Source organism: Montipora capricornis, chromosome 6 (genome assembly GCF_036669925.1).
Source record: "Montipora capricornis isolate CH-2021 chromosome 6, ASM3666992v2, whole genome shotgun sequence".
NCBI lineage: Eukaryota > Metazoa > Cnidaria > Anthozoa > Scleractinia > Acroporidae > Montipora > Montipora capricornis.
Genome location: NC_090888.1, coordinates 32911292 through 32931291, shown reverse-complemented (window position 1 = coordinate 32931291; position 20000 = coordinate 32911292). Strand labels below are relative to the sequence as shown.

Below are 20000 nucleotides of genomic sequence, written 5' to 3'. Positions count from 1 at the left end.
CCCAAAAAAAGAAAAGCAGCACCAGGTAAAGCAACAACAGTGCCAGAGAAACAAAGAGCATGTGCACCTGGAACTGTAGAAGCCCCAAAACAAAAATGTGACCTATCACGGGAAAACATACACTAACACTTTTCCGTAAATTCCAATGCTTTACCAACAGGGGTTGCCAATGGCTTTTCCAACACCTTCAATGCTCCCACCAACGCTTTCTTCAACACAATCCAACATCGTCAAAAAATTCACAATGGGTTGTTAATTTTTCCAATGCCTCATGCTTTCCAGCGGCTTTTTACTGCTTCCAACGTGGAATACAAACCCCATCAAACCCACTGATTTCCCGATGCTTTCAACTCCAAGGAGAATACATCATTTAAGATTTTTCACGATAAAAATAAATATGAAAGAAAGGACGAGTTTACCATACAATCTCGACAATCTTCCATACCAAGCTTTAAATCGGCCTTCACTTTATTTTTTTATTATAATCGTTGCGTGGAAAATAGGATTTCTTTCCTTTAGTTGGCAATTAAAATGTCTGTGTGAACATTAGAATGTTTTAGATAATTACTCCATCATAAAATCTTCATTCACATTCACAATTATTAAACCTCCAACAATATTTTTTGTTAATTTACATACAGTAGGTGCTTTGTGCATGCAGAGAAGTGTTACGAAAGAAATTCATTGCTTAGTCCTTTTCTGTGTCCCATTAAGATGTATTTATTTCCGAAAGCGCAAGATAACATCAAATTTTTCCTTTTAAATACTTGTGTTCTATGGTAGCATGAAACCTCACAAAGTTAGGTGTAACAGCGGTTTCAGCGGCAACAAGAGTCAACGCTCAACTTGTGTCACGACATGTAACTTTATGATGCAAATTTTGAGGTGACGATAGTGTGACATTGCTTAGTCTTCTATTTTGCTAACTATTTAAACTTTCAAAACAAATGTATACAAAAATTTAGTGTAGTGAGGATCAGGCAGATTTCTATGCAGTGGTTTATGAGGTTATGGACACTTTTTGAGTCTACCTTTTGAGCTTCTCTTCCGCAGACTTAAAGCACATGCAAATTTCTGAATGATGTTATCAAATTATACGGTTCGCGCTTCAGTTACGGTGAGTTTGACTTAGAGCGACCAGAAGATATTGATGACTTCGTTTCAGTCAACATTGGGATGGAAGGAGCAAAGAAATCCGCTAAATCGTGTCTGTAAAGTAGCAAATAAACCTGGTGTTTCACTGCTGCAAACAGATTGTTGGCACCGCTGGAATAACATGTCACTTTATGATTATTGATAAAAGGTGACTTTGACAGTAATAAATTGTAGCTACAATTGTAATAACAAACAGTTAGTTACTTGTTTAATGTATTCCTATGATGAAGGTATGAATGATTGTTTACTCTCAACACCTTGAACAGCTTGTGTGAACTCTCCCAACGGGTTTTTCAACGGCTTTTCTCAACACCTCCATCAGGGACCCAACGCTTTGCCAGTGCTTCAAGCCGTTCAACAGAAAAGCGTTAGTATACCTTTTCCTGTGAGAGGTCACAAATAGTCAACAGATTATCACCACTACCGCCGTTGTCCTCTCTCAGGGTGCATGTCAATGGTGAAGAGACTCCCTCTCCATTTGCGGAATGTTCATAGATTAAAGCCAGAAGAAGTGAAAAAGACCCTGGCCAATGCTAAAGGTCGTGTATCGGATTTTCATCATGTTCCTTATCACCAAAGAAGAGAAGCCATGTGTGACAGTGATGACCTTGCCACCGTAACACAGCCATCTGGGTTTGTATGAATTTTAGATTCTGATAGTGAAGAGTGCAGCAATCAGATTGCAGAAGGGTCCTGAAGGAGTGTGCTGGGGAACTATCATATCCCTTAACACTACTTTTCAATGTATCTTTCCAAATCGGAAAAGTACCAGGCCTTTACATAAGGTTCAAAAGAAACAGAGTGAGGCAAAGAAAAACCTTCTTTCAAATCATCATCAGACAAATAAGATTCACATTTCAGCTTTTGCCCACTGCATGGAGAGAGTGCTTTTTTACTGATTATGAGAGCATAATAATCTCTATATTTTTTTTTTTTTTTTTTTTGCAGTGCAGTGCCTCATAGGGGGGTTGTACCATCAGGTTTTTTAGTTTTTGCCGTTTTTCAAGGGTCCAATATCGGTCTTTTTTCCCTGGAGAAGTTCCATGTTTTAGTGCTTCTAAATAACCAAACAGGGTTTATGACATTGTCAATATCCCTGGCAGACACCATAGTAAAAATAAAAGATGCTTGTTCAATCGCCTATCGTGCGGCTGTGTGTGTGCTGATAACCAGACCATTTTACGCTGGAGATAACTTTATGAGTAGTATGGTGTGGGCCATTTTGCGTATCATTTTTTTCTGAACCACCTTGCGAGTTGACTGCCGCGAGACGAACAAGGTGGTTCAGAAGGTGGTGTCTGTGAAGTGACCCACACCATACCACTAGCCTCACTTTGCTTTTTTAAACAAGTTAAATTCAGACCACATTCTTCATCAGTATACCAAGGAACAGAGTCTAAAATTAGAACTATTTCCACTTATCAGTCAATTTTTCAAAGAGAAGAAATAAACTGCTTTGGTGGACATATTGGAAAATCTTGAAACATTTGAAAAAATATTTAAAGCAGCAAATGAGCATGGAGCTTTGGAAAGGAAAAGCAGCTAAATCCTAAGACTTTAAATGCCCATCAGGTTAATATAGTAATACTGTACATGTTGTACTTTCATTTACCAGATTAGAGCACATCTTAATTTTTGTTTTTTTAATATAGAATAATGGGAAATGGGCTTGTTACATCTTGCTTTAAGTACACTTAAGGTCACTGCATGTTTTAAAAGATTAATGGCGGAGCTCAGGAGCACAAAGCACACCAGCAAAGGACCATGGGTAAGATATATTTGGGTAATCTATCGATGCGTCCGCCCATACAGACTGTCGGGGTGGGGGTGGAGAGGAAGGACAGCCTCTGGGGACGAAGAAATCCTCGAGAGAAGCCAAGGAAGGTGAAGAAGAGAAACTTTCAATGAAAATCAACGTAAAGCTGAGAAACCAAACACTTATATTTACAATGGTTAGCTTTCAGGTAACGTTTTCCTTCTTAATATATGCCTTGTTGCCTCACATATTTTATAACACTAGCTAAAAAAACGAAGGACTGAAAACGTTTGCAATTCCGTGTTGACAGAGATTCTGACATATTTCAACAATCACATTTATAGGCTTTTTGTGTGAAATGGATGTCCAGTTATGAGCTGCTTTGTTTGACTGTGAAATTGCAGTCAAGTAAGCAAATTTACTACCCTTTAGGTTGACTTTCTAATTAGTAAAGATTTTTGCTATTGTTCTGAACCGTGAAGAGAGATAGAGAGTGAGAGAGAGTAAAGATTGTCAGTGAAACAGAAAATGCTGTGCATGTAATTTCAGTTTTAGTTGTTGATTAAAATTGTTGGTTATTGTTTGCAAGGCTTGTTTGTTTACTGCATGCTGTCAGCTCAGGTGTTCGATCTGTTTGATCACTGTAAACTGTACAAACTAATGATAATTAATTTTGTACTTTATGAAGAAGCATCACTATTTCCATAAACACTGTACACTCTTCTTTTTATAAGAATGTTGAGGCTGAGATTAACTAAAATTGTAAGAACATATCAAGACATTGAGAACGCTTTTATTTCATTTGAGAACGCTTTTATTTCAGTGTCTGTATTTTAAATGAAAGCATGAAATAACGCTAAAGAAATGTAAATTAACCCGAATACTTAGGGGCATACTCAGTATAACATAACGATGGTTTTCTTGTTGCATCACACACAACTCAGTTAATGAGCAGTTCTTATTTATTTTCGTGAGAAAATATTAAACTTCAAGACCATCAAAGCAAGCACTTTGATAGGTTTCCTGGTCACAACCGCAAGATTTCAGTTATTAAAAAACTATACCATGAAAAATTAAGAACACCTTTACGAACGTTTTCAGCCTCATAACACCAAATTATATACGATTTTCATCCTCAGCTCCAATATTAGTGCAAGTTCTGGTCATCAGAAGAAGTGGTGCCTTCCGTAGTCAACAATCTGCAGACAACTGCTGCAATTTTATTTGCAGACTGCAATTATTCCAAAATTGCAAATTTTGTGGTAGTCATTCCCATCCAAGTCGACCCTCTTCAGAGCCCAGAAGCTGTACTTCATCCCTGCAATCTCCAAGTGGTGTGGGATTGGCAACAAAGGAAACTTTTCGTAGAGCTGACAGGGAAGGAGTTTGTGGTCTGTGGAAATGGGCAGTGCGACTTGCCTAGCTTCACTGACAAAAAGCTGTTTTCTTATGGAAATGACAATGTCCTTTATTATTGATTTAGAAGTGCTTGATGAAAGAGAGATGAAATCTGTTACCATGGAGAAGTAGATTTTCATCCTCAGCTCCAAAATTAGACGTTTTTATAAAAAAAAAAAGAGTGCATAATTTGCTTTCTGGGGTTAGAGGCAGGAGCTCCGCTTTTAGGCTTGGCTAAATCTATATATTACAATATTTGAAACTGGTTTTCTCAGGAGGTGGTCATTTCACCAGACTTTGATTTACTTCTGGGAGTAGACCAAGGGCTGTTACGCACACAGGTATGGATAGGCTTGAAGACACAAAACCTGATGTAATAGAGCTTTTTAACACAATGCAAGCATTCTTGAGTTAGAGGAGTTGTGCCATGCCTAAAATGCATGCTCCATGGTTTGGAAACTGTTCAGCCTTACAAGAGATATCCTTTCAGTTGAAAAGAAATCCGCTACCATCATTGTTCTTTAGCACTCACATGCTGTTCAATTCACAGCAATCGGTAGTGCTGTATGTAGTTTTGTAGGAATACTGTTTATTTTGCAAATACTTGTACACTGGCTGTTGGGAACCATTCGTGGCATTATGGCAATAGCAGAAAGATCCTGTTGCTAAGGAGCATTGAGAAACGTTTGTCTAAGGATAAATTGGAAAAAGGCACATTGACATATTTATGTTTAGAAGGACATCTCAGAAACTTTTAAAATGTAGAAAGCAAAGTGTGTGTACTCGTCCAAAACTGCTTTCCTACAAACACAGGAGAAGTGGCAAATTGTCCTTGTTTGCCCGTGTCTGTCTGTTTATATATACACGCAAGTTATTACATGCGACTTGCAGTTGTGTGTTTTTACGTTGGAAAGTTTACAGAATGTCTTTTTGTATGTCAATGCAATGGTGACAACATTTTCTAGTGGAAAGCTGTATTTAAATGAAAGCACAAAACACTGACCTGAACATCATATCCCACTAATAATATGCTAAGCACTGAAAATGTCAACCTTACTTGAGGCACATTCTATGTAGGATAATATTGTAATAATAGTAATGTTCGTTGTAATAATCTTGAGTTATGACATTATAGTTGAGGGATTTTCAAAAAGCCAGCATTTTTTGTGTCTTTTCTATACTGCTTCATTACTATGGTAATGTTTTTCCATTCTTCAGCAATATTTTATAAAAATCTAGTTGAGAAAGTAACTTTTTTAAGACAGTTGAAAGCTCTATCATTGAGTACTTACCCTTGCTGTTCTCTTTTGTTTAGAAAACTTTTAGCCTTATCAGATGCATTGTGTGAACTTGACAAAACCTTTGAGTACAGCTCCAGCTCTAGTGATGAAGAATATTGGGGTTTACATAATTATAGGACAAGTGGCAGGTTAGAAACAATACTACACATGCAAATAGAGTGTAACTGTCAGTCCAAGGCCAGACATTATCAATATATACTTATCACAGATTCACTATCACAGTTACCAAAACAAAAACCACAGTAACTTCAGATTTTAGTAGGGAGATTGAATTGTGAATAATTGTACAATGTATGTCTTGTGTCCTTTTTAGTTTCCCACCAGTCACTGCTGCTTGCAGCCGCCCGATTGGGCACACCCCGCCATTCCTATCATACTTGAGAGAACTGTATGGCGATGCTAAGACGTCGGGTTGGCCGAGAGAGAAGTGACACTATTGCCTGCGGAAGAGGGGTGAGACAAGGCGACCCCATGTCGCCCCACCTCTTCAATGTCATCATTGACTGGGCGGTCGACCAGCTAGATTCCGAGTTGGGAGCTGTGATTGGTACCGAACAAGTTAATGTGTGTGCATTCGCAGATGATCTAGTGCTGATAGCCAGAACACCGGCGGGCCCACAGGCCCTGCTGGGTACTCTCTTGTATCCCTGCGAATTGACATATATGGTAACGGAAAACGCTGGGTGGTCAACCCAGTCCCTTAGCTCAGGATACCAGATAAGGCGGGAGACTCGAGGATTACTCTGGCCACGTCAGCCTCTCAGGTGCAAAAATACCTGGGAGTGCCCATAACAGAGGGCACCACGACAGCATTTGCAGCAGGAAAAGTGCAGCACGGCCTGTCGAACACCTCCCGAGCTCCACTCAAACCACAACAACGAATGTACATGCTGTTTCAACATCTCCTACCATTGATATACAATGAACTTATCTTAACACATTACTCTGATAGCTACATGAAATGGCTCAATAGATGTACGAGAGCGGCAAGATCATGGCTCAAATTTCCTAAGGACACCCCTATCGCCTACTTCCACACGGTGGCGGTGGATGGCCTCAGTGTTCCCTTGGAACAAACCGTACCTCTGATGTGTGCAAAGAGGCTCAAGCGGCTTCGTTCGAGCGAGGATCCCATGATCCTCGCTCTTCTGATGGATGAGACAACCGGGTCTATTCTGCGCCTACAGCAGCAAGCAAAGATCTTTGGCGGCTCTGTGATTAACACCAAGCAGACGCTGCAAATGGCGCTAGCTGGGTCATTGAACTCTTTCTTGCTTTCACCATGTTGCTCATTGATTTTACATGCAGTTATAACTCATTGCCATTTCTATGTAACTGAAATACTCATCATTGCTACTAATTAGGGTTACCAGAACCTAAGGTAAGGATTTAAAAACATGCTGGACCATGCATGGACTCAACTTATATATTTCTATTGTTTAAATCAGAACATGTGGGTCTGCCTTTTGCATCATGTCTGGGACCAGTATGAGTGCTAGACGGCAAGAGTGACCATGGTAATCTGTCCGAAGAGGAGCCGGCTGCTTTCATGGTTTGATGGCAGGTCCAAGGAATTTGAAATACTAACAGAACAGTAAAACTAAACGGCAGATAATAATCTGGCAAACTATGTAAGGTTCTACATTCATGCAGTGTATTTGAGTATCCAATAAATAAAGCATTTTTTTGGCAGTTTTCTTGTCAAGATCAACATATGATATAATTTGTATGCCTGCCTGTTGTGGTACGTAACTTGTGAGGGTCAAATAGAAAAATGCACTCTCGTAGATAAATTGTGTGTGGAGTGCAAGACTTACAGAGTAATTTGTAGTTGTTTTGTAGACACATGGGTGCCTTGGAACGAGCAAAGTGGATGTCAACAATGTATGCTAGCAAGAGATTTTTCTTATGAGTAAAATTGAATTATGGAATCATGAATTAAATTATGAGTAAAATCAAATCAGTATTTTTTGTTTCCCATTGATTTCTGACAATATTTCTAAACAAAATTGTATTGAGAAAATTCACTCTTTTTCTAGAGGAGCTTGCTTGGTCTCCTACCTACGTAATACATGTAAGACATAAGTATTAGGTTGTTTTATTAAGAGGGGATGTAAAGGCAACCAAAGATGGCGGCTGGATAGTGATTTACTCAGGCGAGAAAATTCGTGCTTTTCGCTTGGGAATACGGTAAGCATCGAGATGCATCATTTATTGCACTTCTGAGTAGCTTTGAATGTCCTGACCTAGTGAATTAGCTTTTTTTGCCGTATTTAGTTGCTATATTGAAGAGAAAATGCAGCGGAAACAACTCGATCGAGAAGGTACTCAAATTCGACAATTGCCGGGCGCTACGTTTCAATGCAACCTTTGTTCACGAACGTTCTCCATCAGTCATGGTAGGAATATCCATCTGAGCAGCTGTAGAAGGAGATATTTAAACACGGAGTCGGCATCAGAGGGGATGGTAGAGCATGAACAACCCCAAGATAGTAGCAATATCGACACAGGGAATCGACCAACTCCAACACAACCGAAAATATGGGGGGATTATACCAAAGACAATCTTCATCAAGTGATCCATAACATATATGGAAAAAATTGTTTATTGGAGGCAAAACGTATTTAAATTGCCCAGTGGAGCGGCTGGTAAGAAATTTGTCTCCGAAACAACAAAGTGGTTAGAGTTTTGGAACCTCGATGCAACCAATTACATTAGGACATTGCTCTGAAAGTTATCATGATAATGCCTGCCCTACTTCTTCAGAAGCCAACCTTCAAGTCAACAGCAAAGGAACACTCCCAGTGTTTGTCAAGATGCCTGCAAAAGTGGGAGCAGGGTGATCTAGATGCACTTTTAGGGGAGGCCAGTACAATCCAGGGCAAATTGCCTTCAAATCCCAAGGGAAAGAGCGATGAAAGATTATCGAAAACATTTGCTAAGCTTGTGCTTGAAGGGAAGATAAATGCAGCTATGAAGCTGTTAGACCAACAGATTAGCAAGGGGGTGCTCCCTCTGTCCCAAAGCACAATAGAAGAGCTGATACAGAAACACCCAGAGGCAAGCGAAGCTGACTCTTCCTTGTTAATGGATGGCCAACCACCATTTGTTGACCCTGTGATGTTTGAAAGCATTACAGAATCTACCATAGCAAATTCAGCATTACGGACAAAGGGATCTAGTGGGCCCTCGGGTCTAGACGCAGATGGGTGGAGACGAATCCTGGTGTCTAAGAACTTTGGGGCAGCTGGTCACAATCTTAGGATTGCTCTAGCTAAATTTGCACGAAAAATCAGCACTGTTGAAACTGAGGTCGCCGTTAAAAATGGCAGATCCTACACAAACCTGTAGGCGTATACAGCTCGTCGGTTGATCCCCTTAGACAAGAACCCAGGTGTCAGACCGATCGGTGTCGGTGAGGTACTACAAAGGATCATTGGAAAAGACATACTTTCAGCGATCAAACCAGACATCATGAGCTCTGCTGGAAATTTGCAACTCTGTGCTGGTCAAGCAGGTGGATGTGAAGCAGCTGTGCATGCTATGGGTGATATTTTTGATGAACAGGCTACTGATGCACTGCTCTTGGTGGATGCAGACAGCGCCTTTAATTCACTCAATCAGAGGGTTCTTCTCTACAATATCTCCTACCTATGCCCACCAATGGCCATCTATATTAGGAACTGTTACAGTGTACCCTCCTGTTTATTTGTGCTCGGCAGAACCGAAATTTAATCATCAGAAGGGACTACACAGGGTGATCCCCTTGCAATGCCAGTTTATACAACAGGCATAACTCCCTTTTAGAACTGGTAAAACCGAAACCGATGTAACAATGAAGCATGTAGCCTTTGCAGATGATTTGGGGGGTGCTGGGGACCTGATTACTCTGTGACGCTGGTGGGACAACATAGTGCTGTATGGTCCCAAGCTACAGTGTAGGATATAATCCAAATGCAGCAAAGTCATGGCTAGTTGTTAAACCACACACCGAAGTACGTGCACGAGAGGTATTTGAGAGAACCAACATTAACAAAACCAAAGGAGGAAGAAAATATCTTGGTGGCTTTATTGGGAGCGAGAGTGACAGTGGCAAATATGCTGAGGAGCTAGTCAGCTCGTGGTGTGGACAACTGAAAGTACTGTCGAAGATAGCAAAGACAGAACCACAAGCTGCTTCTGCTACGTTTGCGAGCGGGTTCAAACACACACTGAATTATTATATTAGAACATTGCCCAACATCAAGCAACACCTTGGACAACGGCATGCACTTGTGGATCAAGTGTTTATCCCAGCAATAACAGATGGCCATATATGCTCTGCTGACAAACGACTCCTGCTCTCATTACCAGCAAAGAAAGGTGGCTTAGTCATTCCCATCTTCTCTGCTACTGTGGACTCCGCGTTTTCAAGATCCAGAGCAGCCAAAGAACAGCTGATAGAGCATATCAACAATCAAGATAGTACAGCACAGGTGGACAGTGAACTACTCAAGCACTCAAAACGAGACATCATAAAGGCAAAGGAGAAACACAGTGAAGCCATCCTAGAGCAACTTCATGCGAAGATGACCCCCGAACAACTGAGGGCAAATGACCTAGCCATGCTGAAAGGCGACTCTAGTTGGTTAACTACACTACCACTGAAGTCAGAAAACTACAACCTAAACAAGAGGGAATTCTACGATTCACTAAGTTTAAGGTACCGTTGGACACCAAAGTACCTCCCATCAAAATGTCCATGTGGCAAGAGATTCGATGTTGATCATGCGATGTCGTGTATGAAAGGTGGGTTTGTCCATAGGAGGCATGACGAAGTGCAAGATTTGTTCGCATCGCTGCTCCAGGATGTATGCCATGATGTCGAGGTCAAACCACATCTGCAGACCCTAACTGGAGAAATTCTAACTAGCAGTACCAACTCATCAGATGAAGCCCGCCTGGATGTTAGTGCGCGAGGGTTTTGGCAAAGGGGGCAACATGCATTTTTTGATGTAAGGGTTTTTAACCCATTTTCAAAGAGCCACCTAAACCAAAGACTTGAAACCGCATTCACTTCCAACGAGAATGAGAAAAAGAGGCACTACAATCAGCGTATCACTGAGGTTGAGCACGGCTCCTTCAGCCCCCTCCTGTTTACACCCTATGGCGGAAGTGCAAAGGAAGCTGAGCGTTTCTTAGCTGAGCTCACACACAAAGTCTCTGATAACAAACACATGAGCTACAGCACTGTGATTGGCTGGCTCAAAGCCAAACTCTCCTTCAACCTACTAAGATCAGCTGTGCTATGCATAAGAGGTTCAAGAGCACCCAGGCAGGAGTTTAATGTTGATGTTACCGAAGCAATAATCTCTGAAGCAACTGGAAAGATCAGATAATTAACTGTATATACATATTACATATACATTTTCTTAATTTTAGTTGTACATAGATTGTTAAATTTTTGAAATCCTTTTTAGGTGAAGTTTTAATAAAGTTTCCATTTTAAATCATTATTATTATATATTACATGTATTATAACAATCAATTATATAAAACTTTCAGATGGCTTTGCCATTGTGATAGTTTTACCTATTGCAAAACTAGTTTGCATCAACCTCAAGTGACCTGAAATTGGACATTAATTTTGAGCACGTTGGAAGATACTGTAACTACTGCATTACAGTAAAAGTGATCAAACAATCCTCTTTCATTGTTAGATTTACCAGGAAAAAATCCTCAAAGTATGCCACAAATTGGCAGTGATTAACTGGAATTATCACCTCATTGTAAGTGACAAAGTTGATTCCCTTGGGGACGTTTCTGTAACTCACAAGTACAATCAGCAGACAAAATCATGGGAATGTTAAGGTGATAAAGGAGTCCAAGGATTACGGATGCATTTGGATAATGCTGGCCAAAGTGTTTCGTCTAAGGTCGGAAGATGACAACAACATGTAAAGGGTGGTACTCATAGATAACTGCCTCCAACAATTATTGCCTTGGTTCTGCCAGTTCCATCAAGTGAACTGTTCAGGCAGCACACCAGCAGATTCACTAAAACATCATAACCGCTGGGTTGTCAGGATGGTCTAACTTTGACTTGGACTGTAAAATTGAGCACAAGCATGACTTGGTAGTTTGTACATAATTTTTTTATAAAATTTGTAACCTCTGAAATATAAATCTTTCCCTTAGCTGTCTGGCACATAGATGTTAGGGATAAGGTTTGCCTGTACTAACATCGGGCACACCAATTTGCTTTGAATAATCAAATCAAATTGCCTTAAATTAATGTCCATAATTTGCCAATGGAAAGTGTAGTTATTGAACTTTTTTCTTATTTAGGACTCACACGTTACACTGAATACAAGTAGATATCATTAGGAAATTTATTACATATAAAACAGGAATTTTATTCCATAAAGCTCACTTGTAGAAATCTATACGGTTTGCCTCCGTCCAGTTGGGATTCTTAAAAGTTGTTCTGTTCAATGCTTGGAGATAATAGCTACTTGCTAATATAAAAATCCGAGGGTAAATAATGACACATGTACTTACTTACTTACTTATTTTCACATGTGAAGAAAGCATATACAGCCAATTAGAATAGCAGACAGCTGTTTCACATGTGGAAGTATAACCAATAAACAGTAGCATAAAGGCCTTTCCAAGCTTCTACGTCATTTTGTCGTAGTCATTCTTGTAATCGTCAAGCATGCTTAAGGTCCCTGTTGTGACCAATTCAAGTACAAAGGTCTGTTGAAATCATTTTGTATGGGGTTACAGAATGTCCCACACCAACTTTGTACATAAGAGAGTATGATTCTGGGAGTACTAAAACCTCAAAGACCTGCTCCAAAGATCACATCTACAGAGAACTAGTATATGAAGATGACGCTTTTGTATTGGACGAAGTCATAGTGGAGCTTGACAAGTTTGCTTAGATCCAGTAATTTTACATGTAGATGGTAGTTTGACAGAAGAAAAGGTTTTTTTGCACGTAACAGCTCGGGCATATCAGATATGAATTCCCAGTGTTATCTAAATCCATCGAAACATATACTGCGGTATTCTATGGAAGAGGAACATTAAAACAGCTGCCTCGAGGTAGGAGATTGAAATGGTTTGCTTGAGCAGAATCATCGTACTACATAAAGTGATTGGACTCTTAAAGAGTTTGTAGAAAATTGTAGGGGCTCGAAAACCGTTGGATTTTTCTCAATCAAACAAGAGCTTAACCTATGGGTTTCCTCATGTTTCTCATTGCTCATTTCATCCCTCCAAAGTGCAATACATGTAGCTCTGTAAAAAGAATTTCTATCTCCTCTGACAACGACTAAAATGCAGGATTTGCATTAGTCCTCTAGTTGCACATAGGGTGATACTAAGGGCGCGTTCGATTGACCGTATTCTGGAATAGGAATACATGGAATAGAATTTAGAAATCCTTTGTTTTTACGGAGATTCACATTAAAATTATCAAACACTGCTAAAGTGCTATTTCAAACATACATTTATTTTCCTTGTTGCTTTAAGCTTGCCAAACATACCGTTTTAATCATCACTCCTCGTATTCTTATTCCGGAATAGGGTCAATCGAACGCGCCCTAAAAGTAGTTAGCCCTGATCTTGGGAACCAGATTACCCATGTCAACTTGGCCCATACATGTGCAAAGATGCCCTGAGACAGTAAAACCGTTTCTTAACTTTTACTTTTAATAATGTATTTTTTACTTTTAGTGGACAGACTTAACTCATTATTTTTAGTTTAAGTGCACTAAAGCAGGATTTTCTTTAAAATAATATATTATTTCACTAAGGCTATTTTGAAAAAAATCCCCACCTCCACATTCCCATAAACCAATATTGTGCATCATTGTAAATGACAGGATTTTCCAATATAATTTTGCTTAATGTGGTCTTATCTTCAGCACAGCTCACTGTTTGTGACTCAGCTCAGAGCAACTTTGTGCATGATTTCATTTTTTTTTTCTAAGTGATCTTTTCTCCAAACTGGGAACCTATCCATAATCATGTCAAGGGTAAAACAAAGTTCATCTACATGTACAACTTTAACACATTCTTACAGCTTTGACTTGATTTCTTGGACTTCATTTTGCAATACATTTATGAGTGTTGTGCTGCTAATGAGTTGGGAACTTCCATGGCCATTTGATGATCTTCATACTGTAAAGAAAGTGGAAAAGAACTTCAGCAGAATTCACAGCAGTCCAATGGATTTTTCTGACCAGGTCCTGCATGATGCACCAATATTTTCCTCCTGCACTAATTCCGGGTGTTGTTGTAATACTCCCTCACAACAGCCTCTAATCCTTCAACATTGGCGCCTGCTACATTGTAGGTTGTTGCTATTGTAGTCCTTTATTAGCCTTCCATCTTGGCCACCTCAACCACATTTTTGGGAAAAAACCTTTCCATTGTGTGAGGTACTGTACAGTACACCAAAATTAATAATTCTTTCAATACAAGAGGAATCAATAATAATAATAGTAATATAAGAATTTGTTGTTTATCAAAATTCTTTGGCAGTCTTCAAAAGAACTGAATAAACCATTTTACAGTTGTGTGCCTACATGTACAATCATAGACAAAACCGTTGGAAAGGTTAGCACTTTTGATGTCTTCCATGCTTCTCTCCCCTCCCCCCTCATTCAATGTTGTGCAAAACTGAATGGTTTTAGTGGGAAATTGTTGTGTTATCTTCCAACATTTACGAGGTCGTCTGAGGTATAGTCTTTGGAAAGAAGATGAAAAACTGTCTAATATTTCTCTAATATTTCTCCAATTGACTTTTTCAGCAATAGCAACACCATCTTGGATTTTGCATTTGGCACAATCCATGGGCTTGTTAGCCTGGAGAGACCACAATGCATCAGGACTCAAGATAGCGTACAGTACCGCTCAAAGATAAGCGAACCATCAAACGCGTTTCAAACTAGTCTTCAACGCGTTTGCGTTTGGCTTTCAACGCGTTTGCGTTTTTTTTTTAACGCAAACGCAAACGCGTTGACCAAAGTCATTAACTTTTCGAAGTATTTGCATCACAAAAGGTTCAATGATGCGTTCGAAAAGTAATGTCACAAAATAAAACACAGTCTCGTTGTCTGGCTATACAAAGTTCGCGTTGCGGCCTCATAAAAACAAAAAGGTTTGTGTTTTCGGATTTTTTCACGTCCCACAGCCATGTCATGTAAACTAAAATTACAAAATAAAATTTGAAGAGACCAAAAATGATTCTATGACAAGCGTAATGAAAATCCATGATATAACGCTCCGGCAAGCAGTTGTAAACACGAGAATGCCAGCCGAAATTATGTGAATGGCTTTTCAACTGTCTGGAAGCTTTTAACAACATGAACCAAAAGCACCGGGGACAATGAATTTGTTGACATTTGGAGTGGTAGTTTGCTTCAAAAGTAAAATCATTTTAGATATACAGGAACGAATTACACATTGCGCTGTTTCAACACGGAGATGAGAAAATTCGATGGCGACAAGCTCAAAAGACTTTTTAGTTTCGCCGCTAAAAAGACGAAATTGCTAAGCTTCCCTGATTATTGATCAATAATAACTTCATAGTTCTATTTCTTCAATGATCTCCAATAAAAGCTGTGTTAAAATGGACTTCATTGCAAAGGCTGTTTACATAAATATGCGCGGGGCGGAGAAGAATAAATAATTCATTCGTTGTCACGCAACCTTTTCACCCCAAGCGCAGACGGCACGTATTATTATTTTGCTCCCTTTTGTGATAAAAGCATGAAACTTTGTAATAATCTCTGGAAGGCAAAATTAATTGACAACGCAGTAATTCAGCACCAAAGCTCACCACTTCACAAAAGGTCAACAAAAAATAAGAAACGGAGATTTCAAAATAGATAAGGTGGCTATATGAAGATGTGCAATATTCGACTGATTATTCTCTGTAGTCAGTACCGCTCTGATCAAGTGAAAGACAGTTTGAAAGGAAACAACGCGGCAAACTAGCCATCAAAGCTTACTGAAAAACACATACAAACAATTTTCGTCTGGACTGAATATCAATCGTTGATCGATTGTTATTTCAGAGTTTTATAATGTCCGAGAATCTGTTGCGTGATAGTTGCTCGATGATTTAAACTGATTCATGCATATGCAGCTGCATGTTATATCAAGGTTGTGATGCAGTTTCGCTTAATATGTGTTCTCATTGAAACATTCTATAAAAAAAACCCAATGCTCTAAGATTATTTTATTGTGTTTAGTTTTTGGGGCAGTAGAAGTATAATTTCGCTAGTGTAGCGATCGCGATCAAGCGTGTTCGTGTTATCTGATACAAGAAATTCGGAGAAACAAATCAATAACACGGATTTCTTCTAGCCGATTAAACAAGCGCATCTTTTCTCCTTCCTGAAGATTTCTTTTCCAACTTTCCATTGATTGATAGTCAGTTGATCACACTTGTTCACTTTCCATCGCTAAAATTGCAGTCGCTTTGTGGCCGTAATTTACATACCAACTTGTAACACAATGCAAAGGTGCCAAACTTGAATAACAAAGGACAAACACGTTGAAAAAAAACTAGTTCGCAAACGCGTTTTTTTTTTTCAAACGCGTTGGCTCTTCGTTCCCAATGCGTTGTCAACACGTTTGATGGTTCGCTTATCTTTGAGCGGTACTGTAGATATCATGAAAAGGTCATTTCACTGACTAATATATAAGTCAGGCCCTCTGATATTACGCAATGGTGCGATTTCGCACAATCGACCTCAAATCGCATCCAATCACACAATTCACGAATAATCGCATAATTCACAAACGAATACACAACATTCATAAAATAAAACATAAATCAACAAGTTTCTTAGGAATTCCTGCATAAATATGCCATTTTAAAGATGATTTACCTTGGAAAAAGGCTAAAAGGCCTTTGATACCTTCGATTTCGTAAACATCTGAAGTTCAAGGCGTTATTTTGCATGTCAGGGGCCTGGTCTGAGTCTCGTTCTTAAAGAGTCACCTATTGGTGTAACATAAACAGGCCCTTTGTTCAGATTAGCAAATCTGTTCAGAAATATAATACTGCACATAAAAACAAGGTGTAAGAAGCTAGTCGTAGCATACAGGAATAATTCAATCATTTGATCATTCATTTGGCATGTTAGCGAGGTGTATCGATAGTGCAGAAGACCTCTTTTTTTTTTACTTATCCCAACTAATGTGGATCAAGATTCATATTACTGTTCCCTTGTGTTCAAAATGACTTTACGGCAGCAAAAACCTGTTTTTCTTATCCTGAAACCTTGAAAAACAAGCTTGAAATTGCTCAGAAAAAAATCGCATAATTTACATTATTTATCGCATAATTGGCCTTTCTAATCGCACTATCTGCCCTGCAAATTTCGCATAATTTGCATATTTTCATCCCACCCTATCAGAAGGTCTGATAAGTCAGTAACACATTGTTTTCCTGCATTTGATCCAAACACAGATAATTTCATTTCCTTGATTAAAGTCTGCACAAACTGTATGAGTAGGATCAACTGATTTATTAAAATTGATACGGCTTGTTCACATCAATCCCTTGGCTAATACCTGCACTAACTGCTTTTGCTGGATCAAACACGCTAGGCCCAGGGTTCTCCTAGACATAGTGCATGAATATTGCATGTAGCACACAATTTTAGTTCACCATACTGTCACTTCATTCTCACATCTATACCGCTGTATCAAGAATTTCAATGTTGGTAAATGGAATACACTGAGGTAAAAATACATTTATGCATACCAATTCTGGCTCCATACTCTTCATTAATTTGTCAAACCCATTTCAGACCTCTCAACCTCAAAACACCGAAAATCTGGAGACTGATGCAAAAAAATCTGGAGATTGATCGACCGGCAGACAAAACCAAGTAAAAAAACAGGTTCTAATAAAGAGAAAGTGTTTTTTCCTGCTTATAAGTTACTTGTGTGGACCTTAACAACACAGAAATAAACTTTATTTTGACCGCTTCAATACTCACAGCTAAAGTGCAGCCAGCGTGAGCACTGCGTTCAGCTCACCGCTCAGCATTATATGCAGTAGCTGCCTTTTTGGAACTATCCAACAGTTCTTTTGTAGGACTCCACTAGTGACACGGTACAGTCTGCTCTGGATACTGCAGCTTCACGGCCAGCAAACTTGACAGTGTACCCTCCAGCCTCATTGATGCTCTGCTCTCGGTCTTGTTTTTCCTCACAATACTAAACAATCGTTCCTCTCCAGCATTACTAAGGGGCAAGACTAAAACAAGTCCTGCTACTTTTGACAAATGTTTAAATCGTTTAGCAGCTGTGCCAGGGATGACAAGCTGAGCAATATGCCACCACAAGACATCCACTCTGTAATGAATAAGCACCTCTCCATCCTCATCTCCGTCAATCACTTTAGCTTCCTTCAGCACATCATCCCCAAAACATTCATCAGTCTGGTAGTCACAGAACTCATCATAAAGCTTGTCAACAGACAGTTGTTGAAAAATAGCTTTAAATCTGTTTATGAAAAACTCCACGCTCTCCCACTTTGAATCTATTCTGCTTCCTACATCAATCCATCCTGCTTTAATAATTAGTTCGTTTGACAGTGGAAATTTTGTCAAAATGTAACTTAGGGAGTCCTTAAAATAGGCTTTGGCTGCTTTAAATACTTGGGAATGCTGCATCTCACTAATGTCTCCATCATTGAGAAGTTGTTGAAGCCTGATTTTTGTGGTAAACCCCATAAAGATTGTATGCTCTGGCTTATAAATCTTGGGATCATCCAAATTCAGTTCTGTAACTGGTGTGTCCTTTAGAACATGTGGCTTAATGATCCTGTTGGCCAGAGACTGTGCCAGTTGTATGGTGGAATCATGAAGCATGTGAATGATAGGCTCCTCAGATTGTTGAAAAGTGGAATTGACGCATGGTGAAATAGCAGAGCAATTTCTGTTAGAGGATTATTGAAAGCATCTCTCAGCCTTGAAAATATTTGGTCAGCAAACTCTTCACTTAGAAAGTATGACTTCAGTCCACTGTACTTTTCAAGTGTTCACTGCACACACCTTTCCAATGACAGCCACCTTGTTGACACATGTTTCAATATTTTGGAATACTCATGTCCACAAAACTCCATAATTATATTCAAGTAATACCCCTTTTCTCTTGAGATCAATGTGCAAATCTTCAATGCTTGCCCCAATTACTTTTGCAAAAGAGTCATGGCCATTACTGGCAGCTATGTGCACCAGATGACAGGGGCAACCACTAACAAAAATATCTGGATTTTTTTACCTACACCGAGATGCGAAGGAATTGTTCTTTCTGATCATGGAGTTAGTGTTCTCAACACTAAGGCTTACTGCATTGGCCCAAGGGATACTGTCAGCCCTGAACTTCTCCTCAACAGTATTAAAGATTTCTTCTGCTTTGGATGCATCATGACCAGTTGTGACACACATGTCATAGAAGTGGTTTGTCACACATTTTGACTTTTCCATATCAAACAGTTTTATCGTCACTGGATTCATTTTCTTGACATCAGTGTCACTGGATCCGTCAATTCCAAGACTAAATGGGTTATTTTTGCAGTCTTCAACTATGTATTGATGACAGTGGGGTCCCATAGCCTTATTCATAATTGCAACTGGCATATGACTGAGCAATTTTGCTGTCTGGGAAAATAGTTTTAAAGAGTGGTCCAAGATGCCCTGCTGTAGCAATTGGTAAATTATGTTGTATCAAGAAAATTGTAATCATTACCTCTGCTTTTATGACATCTGTTGATGTAGAGCTGGCTGCTGTGAAAAACTGTGAAATTTGTTTGCTTGTTTTCGACTGTGTAACAACCATTTCGTGCGATTCTCTTTCACAATGGACTTTAACATCTCTTATCCTTGGTGATCGCACCGAACACGTTTATTGCAAGGAACACACCAAAACGAATATGCATCGCTTTGAACACGTTTAACTGGATACGCACCTTCCCATTGTGTGTTGAACTTGGTTCTATATTTCGCTGCACCTTTGCTGCTGTCTTTTTCTTTTGTGTTTGAAACTGAACCTCTCTCTTCTTGATCGTCTGATAAATATTCACTAGGTTCATCGGCAACTTCCGCCATTTTGAAAACGTGATTAAAATGTGAGAGACTGGTAATGATGACCTAATTTGGGGTGTCTGGAAAACCCGAATAGCGAATAGCGAATAGTCGCGAATAGCGAATAGCGAACAGCGAATAGTCGCGAATAGCGAATAGTACGAACAGTGCGAATAGTGACGAATAGTCGCGAATAGTGATGAATAGTCTTCTATAGTCACCGCCTTATGCTGAACAATCTGGTAATCAAAGCAAATAATATGCTCACCTGTCGTCGAAAGAGAGTTTCG

The 20000-nt window shown here is 39.4% G+C and overlaps 1 protein-coding gene across 2 annotated transcripts in view; it reads right to left on the bottom strand.

The window, feature by feature from the left end:
* The window catches only part of LOC138050449 (uncharacterized), a 24473-nt gene extending 5571 nt beyond the window's left edge, over positions 1-18902 (bottom strand). The window contains exons 1-3 of one of the 2 annotated variants that reach the window (XM_068896783.1): positions 17620-18902; positions 16501-16613; positions 13681-13780 (exon numbers count right to left, since the gene is read on the bottom strand). In XM_068896783.1, the coding sequence (XP_068752884.1) occupies positions 17725-18495 (771 nt within the window). In that variant the 5' untranslated portion in view covers positions 18496-18902 and the 3' untranslated portion in view covers positions 13681-13780; positions 16501-16613; positions 17620-17724. Of the gene's footprint in view, positions 1-13182; positions 13781-16500; positions 16614-17619 lie in introns of those variants that run through there. The other variant, XM_068896784.1, reaches the window with a different exon arrangement.
* Between the last annotated feature and the right edge of the window lie 1098 nt (positions 18903-20000).